General features: G+C 41.1%; 1 protein-coding gene across 1 annotated transcript in view; it reads left to right on the forward strand.

Annotated features, from left to right (window-relative positions):
* tenm1 (teneurin transmembrane protein 1) overlaps window positions 1-21,655 on the forward strand; it is a 300,806-nt gene that overhangs the window by 73,078 nt on the left and 206,073 nt on the right. The window contains exon 4 of the mRNA XM_032555180.1: window positions 17,253-17,496. Within this exon, the coding sequence (XP_032411071.1) occupies window positions 17,253-17,496 (244 nt within the window). The remainder of the gene's footprint in view (window positions 1-17,252; window positions 17,497-21,655) is intronic.

The following is a 21,655-nucleotide window of genomic DNA, read 5'->3' on the forward strand; positions in this document are numbered from 1 at the left end:
TTTTATGTTCACCCTCGGCATCCACGGTTTCTCTTCAAGTACGTTGGCTTCCGTCCACAGGCTGAAAACGTGTAGTTCAGGTTAATTGGTCACTGAAGAAATTGTTCTGAGAGGCGGTTGTTTGTTTTTTTGTGTTGCCCTGTTGATCTGCCTCGGGGGTACCCCACCTCTCACCCAATGATAACTAGAGACACCCCCTTCGAGGCTTAGTTGGTCTAAAACATGTCTATGTCTATGATACTCTCAGGTAAGATATTTTTTGGCTGAAATTTTTATTTATTTATTTGTTTTTTTGGCCCTAGACTGGTGACAGCAGGTGACTGAAATCCATGTTTACTCGTTGTGCATTAGACTGTGCTCTAATGCTGCTGAGTTGTCATCATCCTTGATGGATTTTAATTTCTCTCTGCGGTTACCGTTTCTTCTGCCGATGAGGCTCGCTTGCACACTATTCCACATGATTATACAAGATAATGGCCGCTAATAGCTGTAAGTGTCTGGAAGTGTGTGTCATGTAAGTGGCATCTGAATAGTTTTGAAGTGTTGTTAGCTAATGGCTATCTAAACATCCTCCTACCTAGCAACGTCTAAGTGCACACCTAGCTGCCTCCCTCTAGCAGCGTATTGACCTATCTCTTAATTTTTATATTGCCATGCATAGTTTCAAGTTGCATTTGCATAATACGGTGTGACAGGTCTGCATGTTCTTCACAGGCTTGCAGAGCAAGGCGTTTTTGTGTGCCACATTTTGTGAGGATATTTTCAGAGTGGAACTGTGGGAGCAGCAGGTCATGCGGGCATCTTTTCTATGCAGTGGCTCGTTTATGCTGACCAATCTTTAGATGTGGGATTTTTGGTTAAAATGCAATATCCGGTCGTTTTTCGAAATGGAGATCAGATTCAAATGCGATGATAGATCGATATCTGTGGGTTTATCGCTTTTAGCCAACCACAAATCCTAGACCAACCTGTGTATCCTTTTTCCACGGTCTCTTGTGAGCCATAAGAGCGACGCAGCCGGCCAACCATTGATCAGATCAAAAGCTGATTTGTAGTCCAAAATACTAATGTCTGGCCATTTCTCTTTTATTATCTACCTCACCTTGCAGTATTCTTCATGAGAAGGCAGTGAAAATCGTTTTAGATTCTCAAGAGAAAAGCTTAACCTTCGTTAGTTTTCAATTTGTTAACACAAAAAGTTTATAGAATACAAATTATTTAGAGTTTCATTTCGAGTATCCTTGACTGGCAGTATTTGTTAGAGGTGTGATAACGTCTAAGTAAATACCAATCATTTAGTCTTCCTCTCTGTGCAAGAACTTCTTCATTAAAAGCAGACAAAGTTATAACCGTGATAGAGCAGCAGCTGAAAAAAGTTACTTTACAAATATATATAAAAAAAAAATTTACATTTTTAACTGGATTTACCATCTTAGACTAGTGACTGGAACATTTAACTCTATAATTCAAAATAAACACATTAAAAGTGCAAACAAACACAGAGTTGTCTGTTTCTACATTCTAATGGGTTCCTCACTGTGAGATTCCCCCAATGTCTGACAACATTCATGCTCTCTCTCTTTCTCTCTCGCTTTTCTTCTTCTTGATTTTTGTTGCAAGGCAAAACAACGTTAAGTAGCATTACCGCCACCTATGTCTTGCTCTCTCTCACGCACCTCCAGTCTAAACACACCGCAGGTCTTGAAATGTCTCTACATGTCATACAAAAATAGTTTCCCTTCAAGTTTCCATTCTTCTTCAGAGAAGAATGGAACACCAACGCTAAAAATAGTCCATTTTGAGTCTTCTGCACAGTGAAGAAAGTTGTTGTCAGTGTTGCCTGACAGATCTAAGCATGGTAGAGTCACTAAATGCCTGATTGGTTAGAGTTAAGTATGGTGGGTTTGCTAGTCAGAAAAGGATCGCTGACCTGTCACTGATTTTCAAGCTGAAAATCGTCTAATTCTGATCAGCAAACCATAACAGGAGTGTCCTATACTAATTAGAAAGCTTTTCTTGGACCACAGCATGAGATTTGTTGAAGCAACAATAATTGCGACTTCAACAAAAGTTTATGCTTTCTTGGTCCCAAAAACCCAGTATTATTTGTTGTCTCATCTTATGGACCGGGTGTCTCAAGACACACCCTGTGAGATTTAAAGTGAGCTGATAATAGACCCGCATATACAGTTCCTATATATGCAGTTATATATATCCACTGTATTATTCTTGCGCTCGATGCGTAAAACTCTCCTTTCAAAGGAGCAGAAATCCCTTACGACTTGCAGCTAAAAATTTCAGGGGTTTTTTTTACGCTTCAATTGAAAATACGAGGACAAAAGGGTCAGTAAATATCTTGTTTTCCTCTTCACCTTCCAAAGTGACTACTTGAAATTCAATAAGTGGGTAGTGCAGGAAAATGGGAGTTTCAGAGAAAGGGAAATATGTTCCCTAAAAAATAGTAAGGAAGTAATGGTGAGAAGTGCTACTGGCTAAAACCGGGGGATGCAACAGGCAGCAGGAGAAAGTGCTTACTTCCCTCACGGGGTCTCAGTTGCGTCTTCCAGATTTGATGCGGATACAGGGACCTAACCGAACAATAAAGACAAAAAAAAGTGTCTATGTGAGCATGTGTGCGGACAGTGGGCATGTGCTGAGACAGAAAACGACTGCGGTCTCTGTTAGGCGTTAACTGTATTCCTCTGTCTCTCTGGAGGCGTACATCGGAGCATAGGGCAACTGCACCACTGATGTGGGGCATCTGTTCCCACATTTGTTCTGTGTGTGTGTGTGTGTGTGTGTGTGTGTGTGTGTGTGTGTGTGTGTATACGTCGTTCTGCATGGATTTAATAGAGATAGAGGGAGGGAGAGAAAGAGAGAAATGAAGGGTGGTGGCAGCGAGTAAAAACATGCGTGCTTGTGCGCCATGACTGGTGTGATAGGAGCGCTTGGTGGAGTGGAACGGCAATGTGTTGCCGCAATAGAGGGCAAGTGCCGACTTGTCACTGGTCTGTGTTAATGCTGACCCAGGGCGTTTGGTTGATCTCACCTCATTGACCGCAAGATGGCCACCTGTTAAGTCTGCAGGTGGTACTTCTTCTCTACCTTCCTTTGCATCCTAATCCCCCCTCTCTCCTCCTCCCTCTCCACTATCACACTTTCCACTCAGACTACTAAGCAGCCCATTATTCTCTCTCCAAATCCCTCTTTTTTCCATATTCACATAGCCCTGTTCTTATGTGCGCAGAGTCCATACTTTATGTATGTTCACCTCTCCTAATGCTTTCCACACTGAAACCTCTGTAGGGACATTACATGCATAATCTACCCTATAATAAGGCTCCAGTTGTGCCTGGACGCCTGGTTAAGATAAGAAGGGAGATGTTTTAATTAGACTAATTTGCTGCACTGGCTACTAAAGAGCGAGACCTCTTCACAGACGACCTATTTCTCCACGAGAGGAGCCACAGAATTGGGTGATCAAAGTTTGAAATGGTGAGCCACTCGGGATCCAGAGGTGAGCTGAAGAGGTTCAAGAGAACTTCCTTAAGTCAAGAGCAGCGCTGGCGAGCGGTAGCAGGAATTATTTGCGGGAGAAGGACGGTATGGAAATTACGTCTCTGGTGTAACATCGCGGAGACGGAACCCTTCTACTACCCTGATTTATGACCGGTGTGGAGAACTGAGTGCTTCATAAAGATGTGCCCCTGGCTTAGATGGAGTAATCAGTGAAGTGATCTGACTTTGGCGCATTGTAGAGTTTTTAACGTGTTGTAAAGCCGGCCGACGACGGCCCGACTTTGCCGGAGAATGTTCAAGGAAGGAGTTACAGTCTGACTCTGGCCCTCAGTCAAGGTCATATGGATTAGAAATGATTGGGTTTCCAATAGTCTACTGGGGAGTTCTGCATGATGAATCATCACTCTATTCCAAATCGACACCAATTAAGAAAGGTTTGTTTATTCCGCTCCGGGACAAGCCATGGATGTGCGCTCGGCGTGCACGTTTTTCAGCCCCCCTCCCCACCACCGCCTTCCTCCACTCACAAGCAACACTGTGGCATTTGTGGGGATTAGCACAAAGGGTGCCGCGCGCGCCTGCTTGTATCCGCGCCTGTTCGCTCATGCGGTGTGGGGGCTTCGTGTTTGTCCTGGGCCCCTGGTTTTGCATTCTTATTTGCACGCGTGTGCGCGCCCCTCCGTTTGGCACGTGCGTGTCCGCGGTCGTGTCACTCAATGTTTGCTGTGTACCCTGGCTCTGTTTGTGCCAGGAGCCTCATGTCTGCAAGGCACGCTATATGAAAAAGGGGAGGTTTGTGGATCCCAGTGCCAGAGCTAGTGAATTCATTTGCATTCATTCCACTGCCTGTCTCTCCTCAGAGCCCATTCTAATTACCACCCGCTCAGGTCTGCTACAACACAGCACATACTCCCTCTCACAGCAAAGAAGAAAAAAAAAAAAACGATGTGTTGCCGGTGGTGCATTCCTGTAGCTTTGATAGCAGTCTGTCTTTGGCCTGCCAGGGATCTCTTCACGTTGTTTTGTTTGCTATCAAGCCCTAGAACTGCTCCTGTTTTACTGTCAGAGTCAGAGCAAAGAGATTGCATGCATGCATGTGTAGGCAGCTACAGCTCCGCCTCCAAGGTTTGTGTGCACTTGTTGTGATTGTTTTGGGCTCGAAGGAGATGAGGTGTGTTCAAATATAGGATGTAGTTAGGCAGAAGGAGCGGGAGGCTTGTGAAAGTTGAATGTGCTCGCTAATCACCGTAATGGCCATCGTGGCGTGTCACCTCCCGAGTCCCAAAGCAGCTTGTCACGCCTCCTTCCTGGTGATGCAAATTCCTACCAAGGCCAACGACCCAAAGGGCGCTCCGGGGCCGGGAAACTCGACTCCGCCATCCACGCTCCAGGGCTTTGCAGGATGCTCATTTCCATACTTGTTCATTTCACTCGTATGGACGACACCCAGCGCCCACCCACCCACACCTGCACACCTCCGTGGCTGCGGCAGGATCGACCGGACGGTGACAAGGTCAGGGAGGATTAGGACATGGTTGTGCTCTCGGCAGAGACGAGACGGGCTGAGCTCAGCTAGCTGCTGTTCAACAGCTGCATTTATTCAAACGTGCTCTGACCTCCTCCTCCCCACTCTCCCTGCAAAACAGATGAAAATCCATTAAGATAAGAAAAAAGTTTGGCTGTGCAGCTGGCATCTGAGAGGAGATCGCTCCCATACGTTCCTCTGTCAAGCACGTCGTTTAAACAGCGACGCCGCGTCTGTGAAGAATGTGATGCGAGCGCAGGCCCCCCGAAGTGAAGGGTTTGAGTGAACGCGAGCTTCTCGCGTCTGAGCCAGGGAGCTGGTGGGACTCGGGAGAGTTTGTTTCTCCCGTCTCCGGGGAAATGCTACTTTAAGAATTACCTGCAGCCTAAACACGATTGTTGTAGTCGCTGAGTCGTTTTTTTTGTTTTGAAGATCAGGGTACAAACAAGTGATTATGAGAATGTGCACACGGATTTCGGATTCTCGCACAGCATCCGTGCCGCCATGCAAAACACGCCACAAGTTTTCTCTGCGGTGTGGAGGCAAAGAAAAAAAAGAAAAAAGAAAGCCAGATGATGCATGGCTGCTAATTACCAGACTCTGCATGAGAATCGACTTGGTTCCGTATGGAAAAACTCATACAGCCCTCAGTTTCTTCATTTTGTATTTTCTGCCTTTAATTGGACAACGTGATTGTGTCACTTTGTTAAATGGAGAATCCCTCCGTTTATCCAAGTGTCTGCAGAGATGAATCAATGGCTGTTTTTATTCTAATTGCCGTCTTAGAGCCCCCTCTCATCAATGTAATTATCAGCGCCTCTGCCGCCACCGCCGCCGTTTTCGACATCATTGTTAGCGCTGTTATTACTGATGTTATCGTCATTATCTTTGCTGCTTCCATCACCGCCACATGTCTCTATCAGGAACATCATCTTCTCGGGCATCATCTCGATCATTAGCAATATTAGTCCCAGTTGTCACATGTTCGCCGTTGTTACCATCGATAATCCCATCCTTCATCCCGACTCCGTCGGCGACCGACCAATAAAGGGAGTTACGCCGGAGCTTATGAAAGTCTGATGAGATAATGTGTTATCTCCGATTAAGACAAAGACAAATTATTACAGGGAGTCAGATGGTCAGAGGGTTGGATCCCATCTCATTACCTTTAAAAAAAAAATGCAAAAAAATTTGTTCTAATTTCGGTTTTCTGACCTTTTTACAGGGTTAATTATTTATTTCACTGAAGCACGGGAGTGGAATAAACTTTGTAGCAATTTAATGCAAGTCAATTACGAGGCAAGATAGATGAAAAGCTATCCTAGGGGAAATTATTCATCTTTTTATTTTTAGAGGAGGATGTGTTTTTTTTTGTTGCAGAGAATGGCCTAACCGTTGTGTTAAATGTTCTCTAAAACAGCCGGATCCCCTCTTTCCGTCAGGCAGGTTAGATACTGTTAAGGTTAGGCTCTATGGATTTTATAGGGGCCGCCTTGTAATGAGAGAAATTAGCTCTGTGCTAGATTGCAGGGCGTAGTAATAGGGGGAGGGGGAGCAATGAGGAGCTGGGCGGGTGAGTAAACACTGAAATTAAGGAAGAAAAGCGAAACTGTAGAATTATTTTGTCTGTTAATATGAGTGTGGCTCACGCTGTTATAGCGCGCTTTACATCAAATGTAGCAACCCTAGTTTTTTTTTCCCCCCTTTTTTATTAAAAAATGCTCCGCATTATGCGTTTCTTGCTCCTGTCTACACGATAATTATAAACTAGGGATCCATGGCAGTCAAAGAGCCTCTGGTACATTTGCAGAGTCATAAAGAAGCATAAAACAAACAACACGAAAAGCAGAATGGCGGCAAATAAGTGGAAAATGTGGATAGTGCAACGAGCAACTTCAATCCTTTTGAAAACCAATTAAGTTTGGATTTGCTCTTAATTTTTCTCTAATCCGCACATGATCAAAATGAAACATACAGGCTCAAATACATAAATGCACCCCTGCTTAGATTTGGATGAATGTCCTTTAGCATTTATCTCTTGCAGAGAAACCGAAGGGTATTTGAAGCTATCTATCAACAGGATCCTCGCAATTATTCTGCCCGGATGTTTGACCACTTTTATCAGCAGCTCATTTAAATTGATTTGTTTCTTTGCAGAGACGTTAGACTTTAAGCGCAGTCCATACATTTATATGATGATTGAGGCCGAGGTTTTTCCAAAAAGCTTTATGTTGCGTAGCTTTATGGATTCTAAAACCACTTCTGAAGTGTGTTTTGGATCACTGCGTTGCCACGGCAACACATTTTGTCAAAGTACCAACCATCTGAACTAAGATGTCACCCCCAGAGAAGAGAAAATTGACCAGGATGTTCCGGGAACAATTCGAGACCCAAGGTCGAAAAGTGCCGAAAAGGAAACCAATGCACCAACAAACTATCGTTCCTACAAATCAACACGCTCACCGACATTTTACTGTCAGAGGAGACAAATATTAATCTTTTTACAACAGGGTCGCTTTACTTCTTGAAGAAGATGCCAAATTTAGATCAGAACTTGTTTTGGAATGGAATGAAGCTAACGCTAAGCGTGTGGTTCCTCTGCCAACTTAAATCAGCTTTACCGGTATTTTTATTTTATTTTATTTTTTCAATGTTCTTTTTGTCTAATCTGAAAGCAATCCTGAAATAATTATGACATTTAGGCTCATGTACAAATACACGGGTGTAAAGGCATGCGATTTCTGTTTGCGAGCAAGAACAAAAATTGATTCATGTGCAAGACACAGGGAGGGACAAAAAGCAAACAACAGCTTACGTGTGTGCTACGCTTACCCCAACTCTAGATCGGCTAATTATCATTTCTACTTTGTTTCAATTTGTTTGTTTTAAGATGGAGATACATCAGACTTTTCTCATTTAAAAATTGAGATCTATTTTCTAATTGAGTCTCAGGTATTTAGAATTAGAATCAGAGTAAACTGGAATGCTGTCAGAATTTGTGATCTAGATTCATTCAGAAGTACTTTTCATGTTAATTTTTGCTAGCTAAATCAAGCTGCCGTTCTAAAGTAATCCTGCCAATCAGGTGCTTAATGTTATGCCAACTTTGCCGTTCTGGACTTGGAACCTTGGGAACCTGAAGGCTCTTTATTTTGAGTTTGCCAACATCAGTTTTTTTGACAGCGTTGCCTTCAGAGGAGTGATCAACTGCACTCCTCTGGTATCCAAACCACAACTCTCTCAGATTTTCATGACTGAAAATATTTCCGGTCCGTTTTGTCTTTTCTCAACAAGAAGGGACACGGGAGCCATTACTTTACACACTGAGCTGCGTCTGACACGTAATTAAAAGTGTTAAAAACTGCAGGTAAAATGAGGACTCTTGCAGACTGAAACTAAGCGGAAGCTGGCTCATACTTATGAAAAAGACTTTTTCCCGCCCGTGCATAATGATGATAATTGAGTTGAGAGGAAGGAACATTGTATTTTATCAAAAAGTGATCTCCAATATTAATTATGATGTCCCCCCCCCCTACCTCCCCATTTGCCCTGCTCACCGAAAAAGGTCAATATTTAAATAAGTTATATCAGCGTTCTTGTAGCAAACATCGAAGCAAATGGATTTCACACTCGCAGGCTGAGTAAACAGAGCAGCGAAAAGATTTTTGATTGAAAAAAAGCCCCAGCAGATGTTACACTGCTTTCCCTCGCAAAAATCAATCTTTTTTTTTTTTTCTGTACATATACTGTATATTTTTTCTATGAATACTACCTTTTTTAATAGAAAGTTTAAATTAGAGATAAGAGTGGCAACAAATAATTAGAGAACGCCTTCAGTGTGTAATGCTGAATTTCCATTGATATATTTTGAGTATTTATAACTGCAGCTTTTGTTTTTGTTGTTGTTGTTGTTATTAATTTAGCTCTGCCTATCATAATAAAGCAGCGCTGGTCGGACCGAGCGTTTTCTCCACCTTATCGCGTCCGAAAGTGACACAGCATTACGAGCCTTCGTGAACATGAGGACTTTGAACACATTAATCATTTCACACAGTTTTTAACCCGCTTGTTAATATCCCTGCTGAAGACAATCGTAGTGCCGTTGACAGCTAAGTCATCACGCACTGCAACCATTACATGCTCGTTTTACTTCAACATGCTTCCATTTGGTTGATAGGATTTTGATTAAAGCGTCATAAATACCTCATTGACGTGCTATTTTAGGTCCCACTCACCTACGCAGGGTTTCCTCCAGTGTTTCTTAAGCCTGGGCGTCTCCAGGCTTTACTTGTGCCCCCACCAGGCTAAGCATTGCTTATTTATTTAAGTCTTTTTAAAATGTTTGCATTTTTTTTAAGACTTTATAGTTGGCGGTCAGGTATTAATCTTCCAATAACACATAATTATCAAGTGATATTTTCAAATTTGCTGTCAACTTTAAACACGTTTTTAACTCAAAAACTCGACAGACTTCTGGATGAATGACTGCCCTATCGCCCAACCACCAAGCTTAGCAGGTTTTCTTTGGGAAACCTTGCCTACTTTGATACTATACTTTATTTATTTATTTTTTATAAATCTAGCCAAAGTACCTCTTACCTTCTAGATTTCCTAGTAAATTCCCTATGGAACCAAATTCATTCATATATCACTTTTGTAACCATGAGCTAATGAGTTGAGAAAAACATCTCAGCTCAACTTTGTAAAATGTTATTTATCTTTTTTTTTTTTCAGGGGGTTTAGTTTTAGAACACGTGTCAAACTCAAGGCCCGTGGGCCAAATCCGGCCCGCCACAGCTTTTCATGTGGCCCTCTAGATTCTACACTAAACACTAAGTGTGATTAAATATTATGTTTTCAATCAAATCAATGCAGGTTTTTATCTACTTACTGCCAAATTATATCAATCAGTCCCCACAGTTTATTGAGGATTATAGTGGAAATTCAGGCAAAATCAACAAATCCCCGCACTTTATTGCGTTATTACATAATTGGAAGTCAAAAATTGTCAAAAACTTTTTTACTTGTACTAAACAGCTGCCTCATCCTTAATTGATGTCAGATTATAATCCATGATCTATACAGTGAGTAATAAAACGTCGCATTTACCGTCACAAATAAGCGCAAATATTGCAAATATTTCCAAATTAGTGCCACAAACACTCTGATTTTTATCGCAAAAAAATAACAAAAAGAATCAGAAAATCCTGGAGGGACTGAAAAGATGTTCAATAATATTATTTAATTTGAAGGATTCATTGATATTTTAACAGTTTGTGAACAGGTTTTATCAATACATTGTGGCACAACCGGCCCTTTAAGAGCATTCATGATCTTGATTTGACCCAAAACAAAAATGAGTTTGATACTCCTGTTTTAGAAGAACTGGGAATGGGGGGCATTCTGCACCGTCATGGCCGTCTTATAGCGCTAAAACAGCGTCGTCCTTCTCCACAAACTTAATCGCAAGTTTTAAAACTCCTGGCCTGTATGACAAATATCACACAGTCATATCTCTGCTGCCCTGTGTAGTGTGTTCTTAGCACTTGATTACCTCTTGATTTGAATCTGTGGGAATGTGTGTGAGAGGGTTTGGCTGCCAACTTTGCACTTTGTGTGAGAAAAAGAAGAACCGAGAGAGTTTGTGGATCTTTTAGGAGAGGAGGCCCAAAGCTGCCTCAGCTAAGCCCTGTAAAGCACCAGCTGGCAGCCGATGGCCCTGTGTCACTCCACTCTCACAGATTACATTCTCCCCCCGGCCTCTACCTCCTATGCTCTACTCGTTAGCCTTTTCCCTAGATAAGACGCACAGAGCAGAGGAAGTCGCTTTGACTTCGTATCTTGAGAACTTCCAAAGTAATTACCGACAGCGTAGTTAAGAATTTGCCAACTCGTTGCTCCCTAGCAGTGGTGTACGCTGGATTGCAAAGTCAGGATTTCACACGTGTCTCATATGGGTTTAAAGTGACACAGGAGCACTAACACCAATGCGATGTGAAAGGAACAGGATACACGGTTTTTGAAAAGTTTTCATCCAGATGCGTTTTCTCAGATTTTTCTTGATGAAACTCAGAAGTTACCAACTAGTGTTGAGTTCTGAAACAATGTCACAATATTTAATTATCTGCTGGGGTACTGTTGAATCCACCATGTTCTCTGATCGGAAGAAACCTCAAATATTTTGTCTACATGCAAAATGCTACCCAGTGGTAGAAAGCTAATGTGGAAAGGTTTGCTATTCAGCTGGAAAATGACTCTAAATCAATTGCCAGAGCCACACTGGGATGTTTACTTCAAAGTATGTTTAAGGATTGCCTAGTCAAAGTTCATATTCTAATTTGATTGTGAATTTTAGAGTTAAATATAAATCTTTAGATGTTATCCATCCAGTTTGGATAAAGCTGAGCTCTTTTGCAAAGACTGGACAAGAAAAAACAGTTTCTAATAGAGACACATGTCAAAAGACCTAAAACTGTAATTGCAGCTAAAGATGGCTCTGTTCTGAGTTTTCTGTTGAAACCATTTATTATTTTCCTTCCATTTCATAAGCATCCGCTACTTTGCGTTGGCCTATTATGTGAAATACCAGTAAAATAGTTGAAGTTTGTAGTTGTGGTGTGATCAAATCTAAAATAAATTGTTCAACAGGTAAAAAATACTTCAGCTGATTCATGTTGTTTTGAATCCCTGCTTCCTAAAATATCTTCAAGAGATATGTTTACAGCAGAAAATGTTAGAAATTTGACATTTTAACGGTATAAAAGAAGATATAACCCATTACAACGATGTTTCTGTTTGTGGACATTCCTGTATGTTTCACCAATAAAGCTCAACGAGCCGCTCATTTTGTTAAGCAGGGACTTTCAGGCGTTCACGAGGCAAATATGTTCCAAGATGAAGTCATTATGTAAAATTTAAAACAACTTGCATTGCCAGTGAAGCATGGCAGACTCAGAAAAGGACGAGCTCTTATTGCTGTGGATTCCTTGGGGATTTCAGCCCATGCATGTTGCAAAAACGTCTTCTGGCGTCCACACATGAGCTCGCCCTGCACCATAAGAGTTTATCTGTTGCCTGGACAACCTCTGGTCTCCCAGCAACCAGCCTATATGCTCTCTTGAATCACCACAGAAGAGCCAGTCTGCATTGTCGGACTTAGATGTCATTTTTTCTTATAATCCAGTGTGATGAGGGTGTTGGTCAAACACTTACAAACAATAGAAAGTGCCGGAAAAATGTTATAATTTTCCAGCGCCGGACTGTGCCGTCAGAAACCGCTTTCCAAACGTAAAACAGGAGCTATTCCATCAATTTTTAAAAGCCACCCCGAACCTTTGAGAGAAACACTAATTCTCACGAGAGCCAGTAAGTACACTTCACTATGTGGTGTTTGCTTTCGTGTTACTTTGATGTTTTGACACATTTCCCCTAAACCGAGGTGTTAAAAACACAAGACAGCCCAGAAACCCCGGTGTCCTCCGAGACAGCAGCGAGGTTTACACAAGTCTTAAGTCTTGTTTGGATGATGTTACAGCTGAGGTCAGATATTTCCATACACTTCATAAAAAAGAGACACATTTACCTATTGCGATACCAGATTAAAATCTTTTCGCTTTAGGCCAGTTAGTTTTACTAAAGCAATTTTTATTTGCTAAATGCCAGAATAACGAGAGACGGAATTTTTTTTTTTTAAACTCTTTTCAAAGGCTGATGTTTACGCACGGCGTTAAATTGCCTTAATAAATAAATGAATAGCTTTAGGGTTTTTTTCAATCTCTAATACAAATCTCTCATAATTATGGGGTTTTATAGGGAAACATTTGAGTGATTCCGACTGACTTAAACAAGAAAAGCTTAATCAGATTTAATGTCAGACAGTAAAAGACTATAAATATATTTTTTTATATACCCCTTGTGTATTGATCTGGTTTTAAATGTATCAACTTCAAACAACAGTTCAATTATTTTTTAAAAATGTAACTTTTTGTGTTATTTTTTTTTGTTTTAGAAATAACACAAAAATGACTTAATGTTTTATCTAAAGTGGCTTAAGATAATGTTTGGAGGCCGACCCCGTTCACTGCGAGACCCCGTTAACCTTCCTGTCCGTCTTCTCCAAATCAGGGAAGTGTGCGCTCTTTGTGGGCAGCAGACTGACTATTGATAAATACCTACGTAATAAAACCCGTCTAAGACACCAAATTATCTTCCTTTGAAGACTAAAACTGATTCAGCACCTCAGACGCAAAGTGAGAGGAGGCTGCCGGCTCTAACTCACAGCTCCATGTGTGCGCAGCATGTGATTTTCTTTTCTTCAACCCCCCCCCCCTTCTCTTTCTTTGGGGGAAAAAAAACAGCAAAAAAAAAACAGCTAAAAACATCTACCTCCGAAGCCGTGAAAGCACAAGGGTTTCTGGTGAGACTCAAAGGACTTCCAGTTACTGATGAATCAGATAGACTGCTAAAAACTGAAGCACCACTTTAAAGCTCCTTGTGGATTACAGTGCGCAGTCGTGCTCCAAAAATGTTTAGCCGGTTTGTCCCTCAACGTGTAATTTTCAATACTCTGCGGCGGTCGAAGTAAAAATAACTTCAATTTTCCACATCCATTAGGCTAAACTTCCTTGGAACCCTTTTTTTCATTGTACCAAACCTTGTAATTCTGATGAAATCGTCAGGTGAATGAACAATGATTGCAACAGACAGAAAAGAAAAAAAAAGTTGACTCAATACAACGACGACAAAAGAAAAACAGCCCTTTAAAGACTCAAGCGGTTCCACGTATGCATTCAGAAAGAGGCGTTCAAAGACGGTGAAGCAGTCCTTATTCATCCGAAACATGCAGCGCGTTGTGGAAATTCATTGTTTTTCATCAAACGCGCATCGACACAGTAAACAAGAGCAGCGGAAAGGCGGCGTCTGGTTGAACCGCTCTGCATTTTTCAGTGAAGTCATGAAATGAATATGTGATGTGAGGGATGGCGTGTCGTGATCGATGGACAAATAATCCCTGTATTTGTTCAACGGCGGAGGATCACTTGCAGTTAAAAAAAAAAAAAAACGCAACAAAGACAACTCAACCATGTGGGAAGATAAATTTAAAAAAAAAAAAATTGTCTTTGAAAGCAAAAGAGAAAAAAAAGTGAACCGTTTATGGTCATCAAGGGTTGGATGACGCATTTAAACTTGTTTTTATTTCAAAGTGCAGAACAACTGCACCAAAAATATATTTTTTTAATGGATTTCAAAAACAGAAATTTGTTGTACAAGCTTGAATTGAATGAGGATTTTCCCTTAATCCACACAAGATAAAATAGTCATAGGCTTATTTAAAGGGATGCAGAAATCCCTTTAAATACTTGGCTCAGAGAAACCAGACACGATTTGCAGCAATGCTTTCTCTCTCACTGGATAATTTAACGTTGTTCTTAGCAGAATATGGTAGAGTTTATTGGTTGCTTGCTTTTTAAGATAAGGTAAGGTAATTTTATTGATACAGCACATTTTTAAGCAACAAGGCAGTTCAAAGTGCTTAGGCAAACTCTGTACATTTTCACGCTTTGGAGCCGTGACAGAAGCTTAAAAGTAGCTTGTTTTAACCAGTCCAAAACCAGTTTAACGTGTGCTCAAGTTTAAACCGTTGAGCTGTTCAGGTGATGGGAATTTGAAGAATTTCACATCACCGAAGGATAAATTTCTTTATCAGCATCTCAAAGTCTACGTCGATTTAAAACTTGAATAGTTATGCTGGAGTTCCCCCAGGTTCCAGTTTAGAGAACCGGTTTAACTGGATGTTCCAACATTACCACAGTCCCAAACAACTGGTTTCAGAATAACCAAAGCAGGCTAACTTTAAGTTGCCCGAACTCAACCCTTTGAAAATGTGTGTGCTGTGTGTGAAAATGTGTTTTCTGCCCACCGGCTGGGCCCCCAGGCAGAATACCACACAATTTAAATAAATTCCTCCAGTCTGTTTTATTTACTTATTTATTTATTTTTGTTTTTCAAAAAAAAAGTGCTCAAATATCAAACCAGAATTATGCCAGAAGCTTGTTGATAGCGCCTAGAGTGTGTCATTGGGCGTGTTCACACACCGGCGAGTAAATGTTACCCCGACCTGCTACTGTTACAGCTTTTAAAATGGCATTTGAGCCGGACAGATTGCACTGTGGGAATATTTGGAGGAAATGTTTGTAGAGCATTTATAGAACTGTTTCTGTCTTGCATTCTCGCATATCTGCGACTGCTTCACGCGTGTGTCTTCCAAATAGGATCCTTTAGCATCTGATGGTCATAAAACCTGTTGTGGCGAGTCGATGGGCGGTTCGGAATAGGAGTCCACAGATTTTTTATTGTGAAAATGTTGACTGTAAAGCCTTTTGTTTCATTTTCTGTCCGTGACGTCGGGGAAAGATGTGGCGTCAGTTTTAAACATAATGGTGACTGAGCTGCAGATTTATGTACAAGTTGTGCTGGCGGTCGAACAAAAAGATGATTTGTTTTTGGTTTTTTGGGTTTTTTTTCCCCATCCACAAAATGTGCCGTTTGGAGTTTGTCTTGCCAAAGGCCTACGTTTGAATTGGGAAGACGGAGGTAATCTCCCAGGTAGGCCACATTTGAAGGCACTGAATTATTGCTGACATTTTGGCAGCAAATACATTTAAGGGCTAAGAGTGTGTCTAGCTTTGCAGTGTAAGTTTAATGTTTTATTCACTGTCAATATAGCTGAACAGAGTGGGTCTTCTGGGATGAGGGGTTTGCCTTGCTCACAGTCATACTACAGACAAATGGTACAAGCTGTCACCTTAAGCATGGAAAGCTAATGTCCTAATTTATAACGTCTCGTTTTTTATTTTTTTATTTTAAGCCTTCAACAAGCTTCTGGCATAACTCTGGCTTGAAATTTAAACACTCTTCTTGGCAGAATTTGAGGAGTTAATTTAAATGCATTGGTCATCTGGCACAAGTACAGCTTTTTCTCTTTTTTGTTAGCATAGTGTGAACATTTTCTTCAGTGTTATGACGGACTCGAGTCTTTGTCATTGTTCTGGATAAATCAGGACAAATTTTCCGTCGTCGGGGTCGACGGTGTGTGCCGTCATGGGGCCGACATTTGAACGCGGTTGGGTTTTCTGACGGGACGAGCATTTATATTTGAAAAACACATCAAAACTTGAAATGTAAGGTATAAAACAGACTTGACATAAGCTTTGGTAGTTGTCCTGACCTCAATCTATAGTGCAAAATGAATGTACTATACGCTTAAAAACTTGTTTAATTGAACTCTGCTACGTAAAACGGTTAAATATCGAGGAATCCTTATGCCAGCAGATCATACAAAAAGTGTGTGTTCTCTCTGCCACTTACTAAGAAATATTTACCCAAATTATTAGAAGTTTGAGCCTGTGTGTATAATTTAGATTGTGACTATTATTTCACCTAATTCTTGTTTTGTCTTTTTTTTTGTTTGTTTTTTTTAAAAGCTTCTTATTCTTTCCTACGTCACCATTCCATCCTTCCTGGAAAAGAGTGGTTCAAATAAAGCACGAAATGTACAAACTTAAAACGGCACTCAATGCCGAGATGTGTGTCGGTGTAAATCTCTGGCTGGAAACGTACGCGGCTCCTTGTCCAGACGCATCAGCTTCGGCGGCAGTCGCTTACTCCAAACTCCGCCGAACGCACTCGCATCCCATTTGGCCGCGGCCGTCATTAGTCCGCCGTTCGTTTTCTTTTTGAGAAGGACTGAGGAGAGAGAGAGAGAGAGAGAGAGAGAGTGAGTTATGGTGAAAGAGAATGATAAATGATGGACCTCGCCAGACCCTCAGGTTACCAGTGTGAGGCTGTTACAGCTGGCTCATTCCGCCGAGATCTCATAATAAACATCACATGGGTAGTTTGGGCTGGCGGCTGCGGATTAAGCCAGAGCTGTTAGCTCTTTAAAGACTGCTCAATGCTGCAGCCGGCCAAAAATCTATTTATAGGGTGGCTGGAAGTGTATCAAAGCAGGTAGGTCGGGGAAAGCACCGGAGAGGGACAGTTTTAAGCTGATTTATGTCCTTCAATCAGCGTAATAACAATAAACTGTCAACTAACATTCTGCTTTTATTTGTAATTTATGATACGGTGCTCCTAATAAACCTGTGTTTATTTCTCCCCTGTCCCCCTCCACTCCTTCCTCCTTTTGCCACTTGGTGTCCGCTAGCAGAGCTGCCCAGCAGTCCAGGTGGCCAGTTTACGTTTCGTCCGCTCCCCCCTCCGCCGCCGCCGCCCCACGCCTGCACTTGCGCCCGCCCGGCTCCTTACACTCAAGTCAGCCTGCAGAGGAAGACCATGCCGACGCGGTGTCAGACCGGCCAGGGCGGCCAGGGGGCAGACAACAGCTCGGCAACAGACCAGGCGCAGCTTCACAACAGCTGGGTGCTCAACAGCAACATCCCCCTAGAGACCAGGTAACAGAACGCCACAAATGCAGAGTTTTGTGTCGCAGAGGAGGAGGAGAAGAAGAAGAGCGGCAGATTCTCAGTAGAAGCGGTTAATGGGATTTTTGAACGATAAAGATAAATCCTTCAACTCGCTTGATTAAAGCCATTCCTTTCAAACCGACTAAAGAGGCTTCTTGTATTGAAGAAGTCAGTCAGCAGCAGGAGCATAAATGTTATAGTTTCTTTCAAAAGGGGGAGAGTAGGACGATGACAAATGGACTAATGGATTTGATGCAATGTCTGATTATTTGCTGGTGGGAAGTGGGCATTGACCACTTTTCTTTTTTTTATTCTCTCTTCCGCAATATTGAAATACAAACGTTTGCTTCAGGAAACTAAAGTTTTGAAATATTCCAAAAGAGGTTATGTTGATTTCAGTGGATCGGATCAGATCGAGCCCAGCCGATCTGGGCATGAGGCACATATTAAAGGGGCGGCGACATGTAAAATAAGCTTTTTTTTTTTTAGCTTTACATCAAGTCAAGTCAAAGTTTATTTATTTAGCACGTTTACAACAGCCTCAGCTGACCAAAGTGCTTCACAAAAAAAACATCATAGGTAGATAAAAAATATAAAATAAAATGAAGTTTAGTCAAATAAAAAAGGTAAATATAAAATTGTCAAAGATACCAAAGGTTAATAGTATGAATAAAAAACCAAAACAATACTTAATTTTCCATCCTTTACCTTTTCTCTTACATCATGTTATACAGTTATTCTCTCTTCAAATGCACACTTTGAATGTTACCCTGATTCTTTCATGCATTTTCAAGAAATCCTTTCGTCTCCCGTGGCAACCATTTAACTGCATAAAACGCCTGGGTTCCCGAGCTTCCGCATTACGGATCGGCCTTCCCTCACTTAGCTCCTCCAGACTAGCCAGCAGCAATTAGCAAACACCTAGCGTACCTGCGCATCTGCTGAGCTCATTGTGAGAGCTACTTCTCAGTGAAACTGCTCCAAATGCAGGAGCGACAGAGACGAAGAAGAAGTAAAGATTTTGTGAAAAAAGAAGATAACCAAGAGCTGAACATGAACGCAAGAATCCAGGAACAAAAAGCCAGCATGATAACATGGGGTAGCAGCAAGGAAGTAGGGGTTAAACAGGAGGAACCAGCGATGAGGAATTAGAAAGAGGTGGTTAAATACTGGCAGAATGAATACTGGAGCAATAGGACGGCCTAGTTGACAAATAGGTTGCAGTTGTGAGAAGAGGGAGAGAGAGAATGGCACAGGGGGCGAGGGAGAGTACACAATAGGGAGACTAGTAAAATTAATCTAAGAATAACTAGACGTAAGAAACTAAACTAGATTAACAAAAAAATAAATAAATCATAGACACCAGAGATGAACATAAACCAGAATCAATGAGGAAGGACTGAACTAAAGTAAAACAGAAACAAGAGTGATCTAATGAAAAGAAACTGAGGAACACAGAGGTAAACAAAACCCAAAACAACTCGACTCAAACAACCCGAGATCCTTTCAATTAGAGCAGCCATGCTGTGATGACTTCCTAGAGGCCGAGTGTTGGAAAGAGCAGCAGTTTTTAAAGAGACAGAGATCCAATTCCAAGGCGTTAAATTACGAGGTTAAATGTCTTTAAGTTATATTTGATATATATAGCATTTTTAAAACAGCTGTAGTTAACATAGCTACGTGGCTGTGCTATAAAATGGCACTATGTGCCTGAAAAATACATGATACTTCCCCTTTATTATCTTAGAGCTTTCTATTTAAGTGTGTCAAATGCTTAAAAAACGGTGTCAGTAAAATAAGGAAAATATACAGTTTACAACAATTCATAGCTAGAAAAAAAGCACATCTAAAGTTGGTCAGTGTCTAACCTAAACTGCATAATTTATGACATATATTATTACATTATCCACATTATTATCTTGAAGGCAGATATTCCCGAGTCTGAGCTGCTGCACTATTTATTGAGTCAAACTGGAAGAAGAGCTCTTTTCTGTGAGAATCTGGCTAATGAAAGACCTCAAAGTTAATAAGAGTGTGTCTGAAAATGGAGACTTCTTTTCATGGCCTGTTAAGATGTTTGATGACTTAGCGGGACACGTAGTAAAATTAAAGGTTTCACATGACAAAATATTTTCCTTTTTGCAAAAACTGCCAAACAGCCGGCAAGAAGTTGCTTTGCTCTTTCTGATTCTTTTACCACATGCGATGGTTTATTAGGACAAAAGCAGTTTCCCTCTGAAAACAATGACATCACACACTTTCAGCTTTGAACCGTATGATGGTTAATTAAGGCTTGAAAGGAAAGAAAGCGATTAACCTTCATGATTTTATTTTGTGGAAAAGGAGAGTCCAACGTAGCGGGAGGTATAAGAACAAAATAATACAAAGGAGCTTTGAATAGCAGGAAAACAATCATTAGGAGAGACTTTTGACTGAGGTAAGGATTTGTTGAGAATAAATAACACAGTTTGTCGAAGGTGAGCAGAAGTACTGAGAGACTTTGGAAGAAAAATGTCAAAGTCCAAGAGTCGGTTTATGCTAGAACATGTCCTAATAAATTAATCTGTCACGGTGAGTTTCTTAATAATATTCTACTTTTTTGTGCAGAACACCAAAATTGTTCTTCACAATTCCGTTTAACCATTTTTCAACAACTTAAACAGTTAGAAAGTGATAAATAGATAAAATAAACATCTTATTGAATGTACATGCGAAGTTAGCATGTGGTTATATGCTCACAGGAAACTGAGTTGCAGTCATTAAATTTTACAAATCACACGCCAGCTTTGGAGTTGCAAAAAATAACACCAAATTTGTATGCGGTGGTTTACAAAACTGTCAAAACAACTGAAGGTAACACAGGTACTTGATTGTCCCGTAGCACCATAATGCACATAATGCCACCTTTTGACTTTAAGCATTTTTAAGTTTATACAATCTACATATGGGTTTGTGAAGAAAAACAATGCAGCCGCTCCTGTTTTCTGAAAAGCCAAACATTGCTTTTCCTCAGCCTGTGAGAAGCGGAACAAATTAAAAACGCCTTTCCTACGTGTCGTGATTTAGAAAACAAATGTGCAGTGTTTTCACTCCCAAGCCGGCTGTATGGATATAAACAGGTATTTATAAGGATACTGAGCTTCACTTACTTAATTAGACATACTTGTATTGTTATAAACCCCAACAGATTCATTGAAAAATGAATAAATATAGATAATATTAAATAAATAAATGATTTATCTCCATTACTTGCGATTTTTGCTTAGCTCAGTGAGGTCCAAGTGATAATTGGGAGAGTTAAAAACCCCCCTTCCTCTCCTGTAACTTGCAGCACAACTTTCGGCAGATCAGCCCCTCAGTAATTCGAGGTATTTTTACCGGGCTTTTTCAGCGCGCCATCAAAGTCGTAACAAATCTCCAGTTTTCCAGAGGATTTCAGTTGTTTCTCCCGCCGCCGCTGCTGATTATTCGCGACACCTGCATTCGATTTTAAATATTCCGAAAGCGGAGTTTCTGAGACGCGCTGAAGGAATGCCGCCCCATCAAACGGAATTGAGGCCGCATGAGAAATAATTTATCCCCCCCAAAAATTATCTATGAGATCCTTCTTCCTCTTCTTCTTCTTTGAGGCTGCTTTGGAGAAGGGGAGGCAGCAAAGGTGCAAGAGAATATGTTTGCATGTTTAATGAGGGGCTCAGGCGGCGCGGCTGAATTCTGGTGTTATGAGTAAGGGCCGAGATTGGCAGGCTGCCACGCCACGAGAAGAAGTTTTAATAAGTTATGCATTAGGGCCATAATTAGATCACACCTCATTTAAAGGAAAGGAAGAATAAAATTAGATTCTGTGACAATTTAAATTAATCATTGTCCAGACGTGAGTATCAAAGAGAGAAGCTTGTCATGGCTGTAGTGTAATTACAGTACTTTTGTGTGCTCTTCTGTGGGTGTGTGTGTGTGTGTGTGTGTTTGCTCTTAATGAAAATATGACTTAAACAAAATTCATTATAAGTTTGTTCTCTCTGTGGTTCAGATTGTTCAGCCAATATTTGCAGGCCAGAAAAGAACTTCCTCCCAACGAGAGACGCGATTACGAACCATCAGTCCTGCATCGCCTCTATATATTGGATCTATTTTTTCCAGCGATACA

Source organism: Xiphophorus hellerii, chromosome 23, assembly GCF_003331165.1.
Source record: "Xiphophorus hellerii strain 12219 chromosome 23, Xiphophorus_hellerii-4.1, whole genome shotgun sequence".
In the NCBI taxonomy this organism is placed as follows: domain Eukaryota; kingdom Metazoa; phylum Chordata; class Actinopteri; order Cyprinodontiformes; family Poeciliidae; genus Xiphophorus; species Xiphophorus hellerii.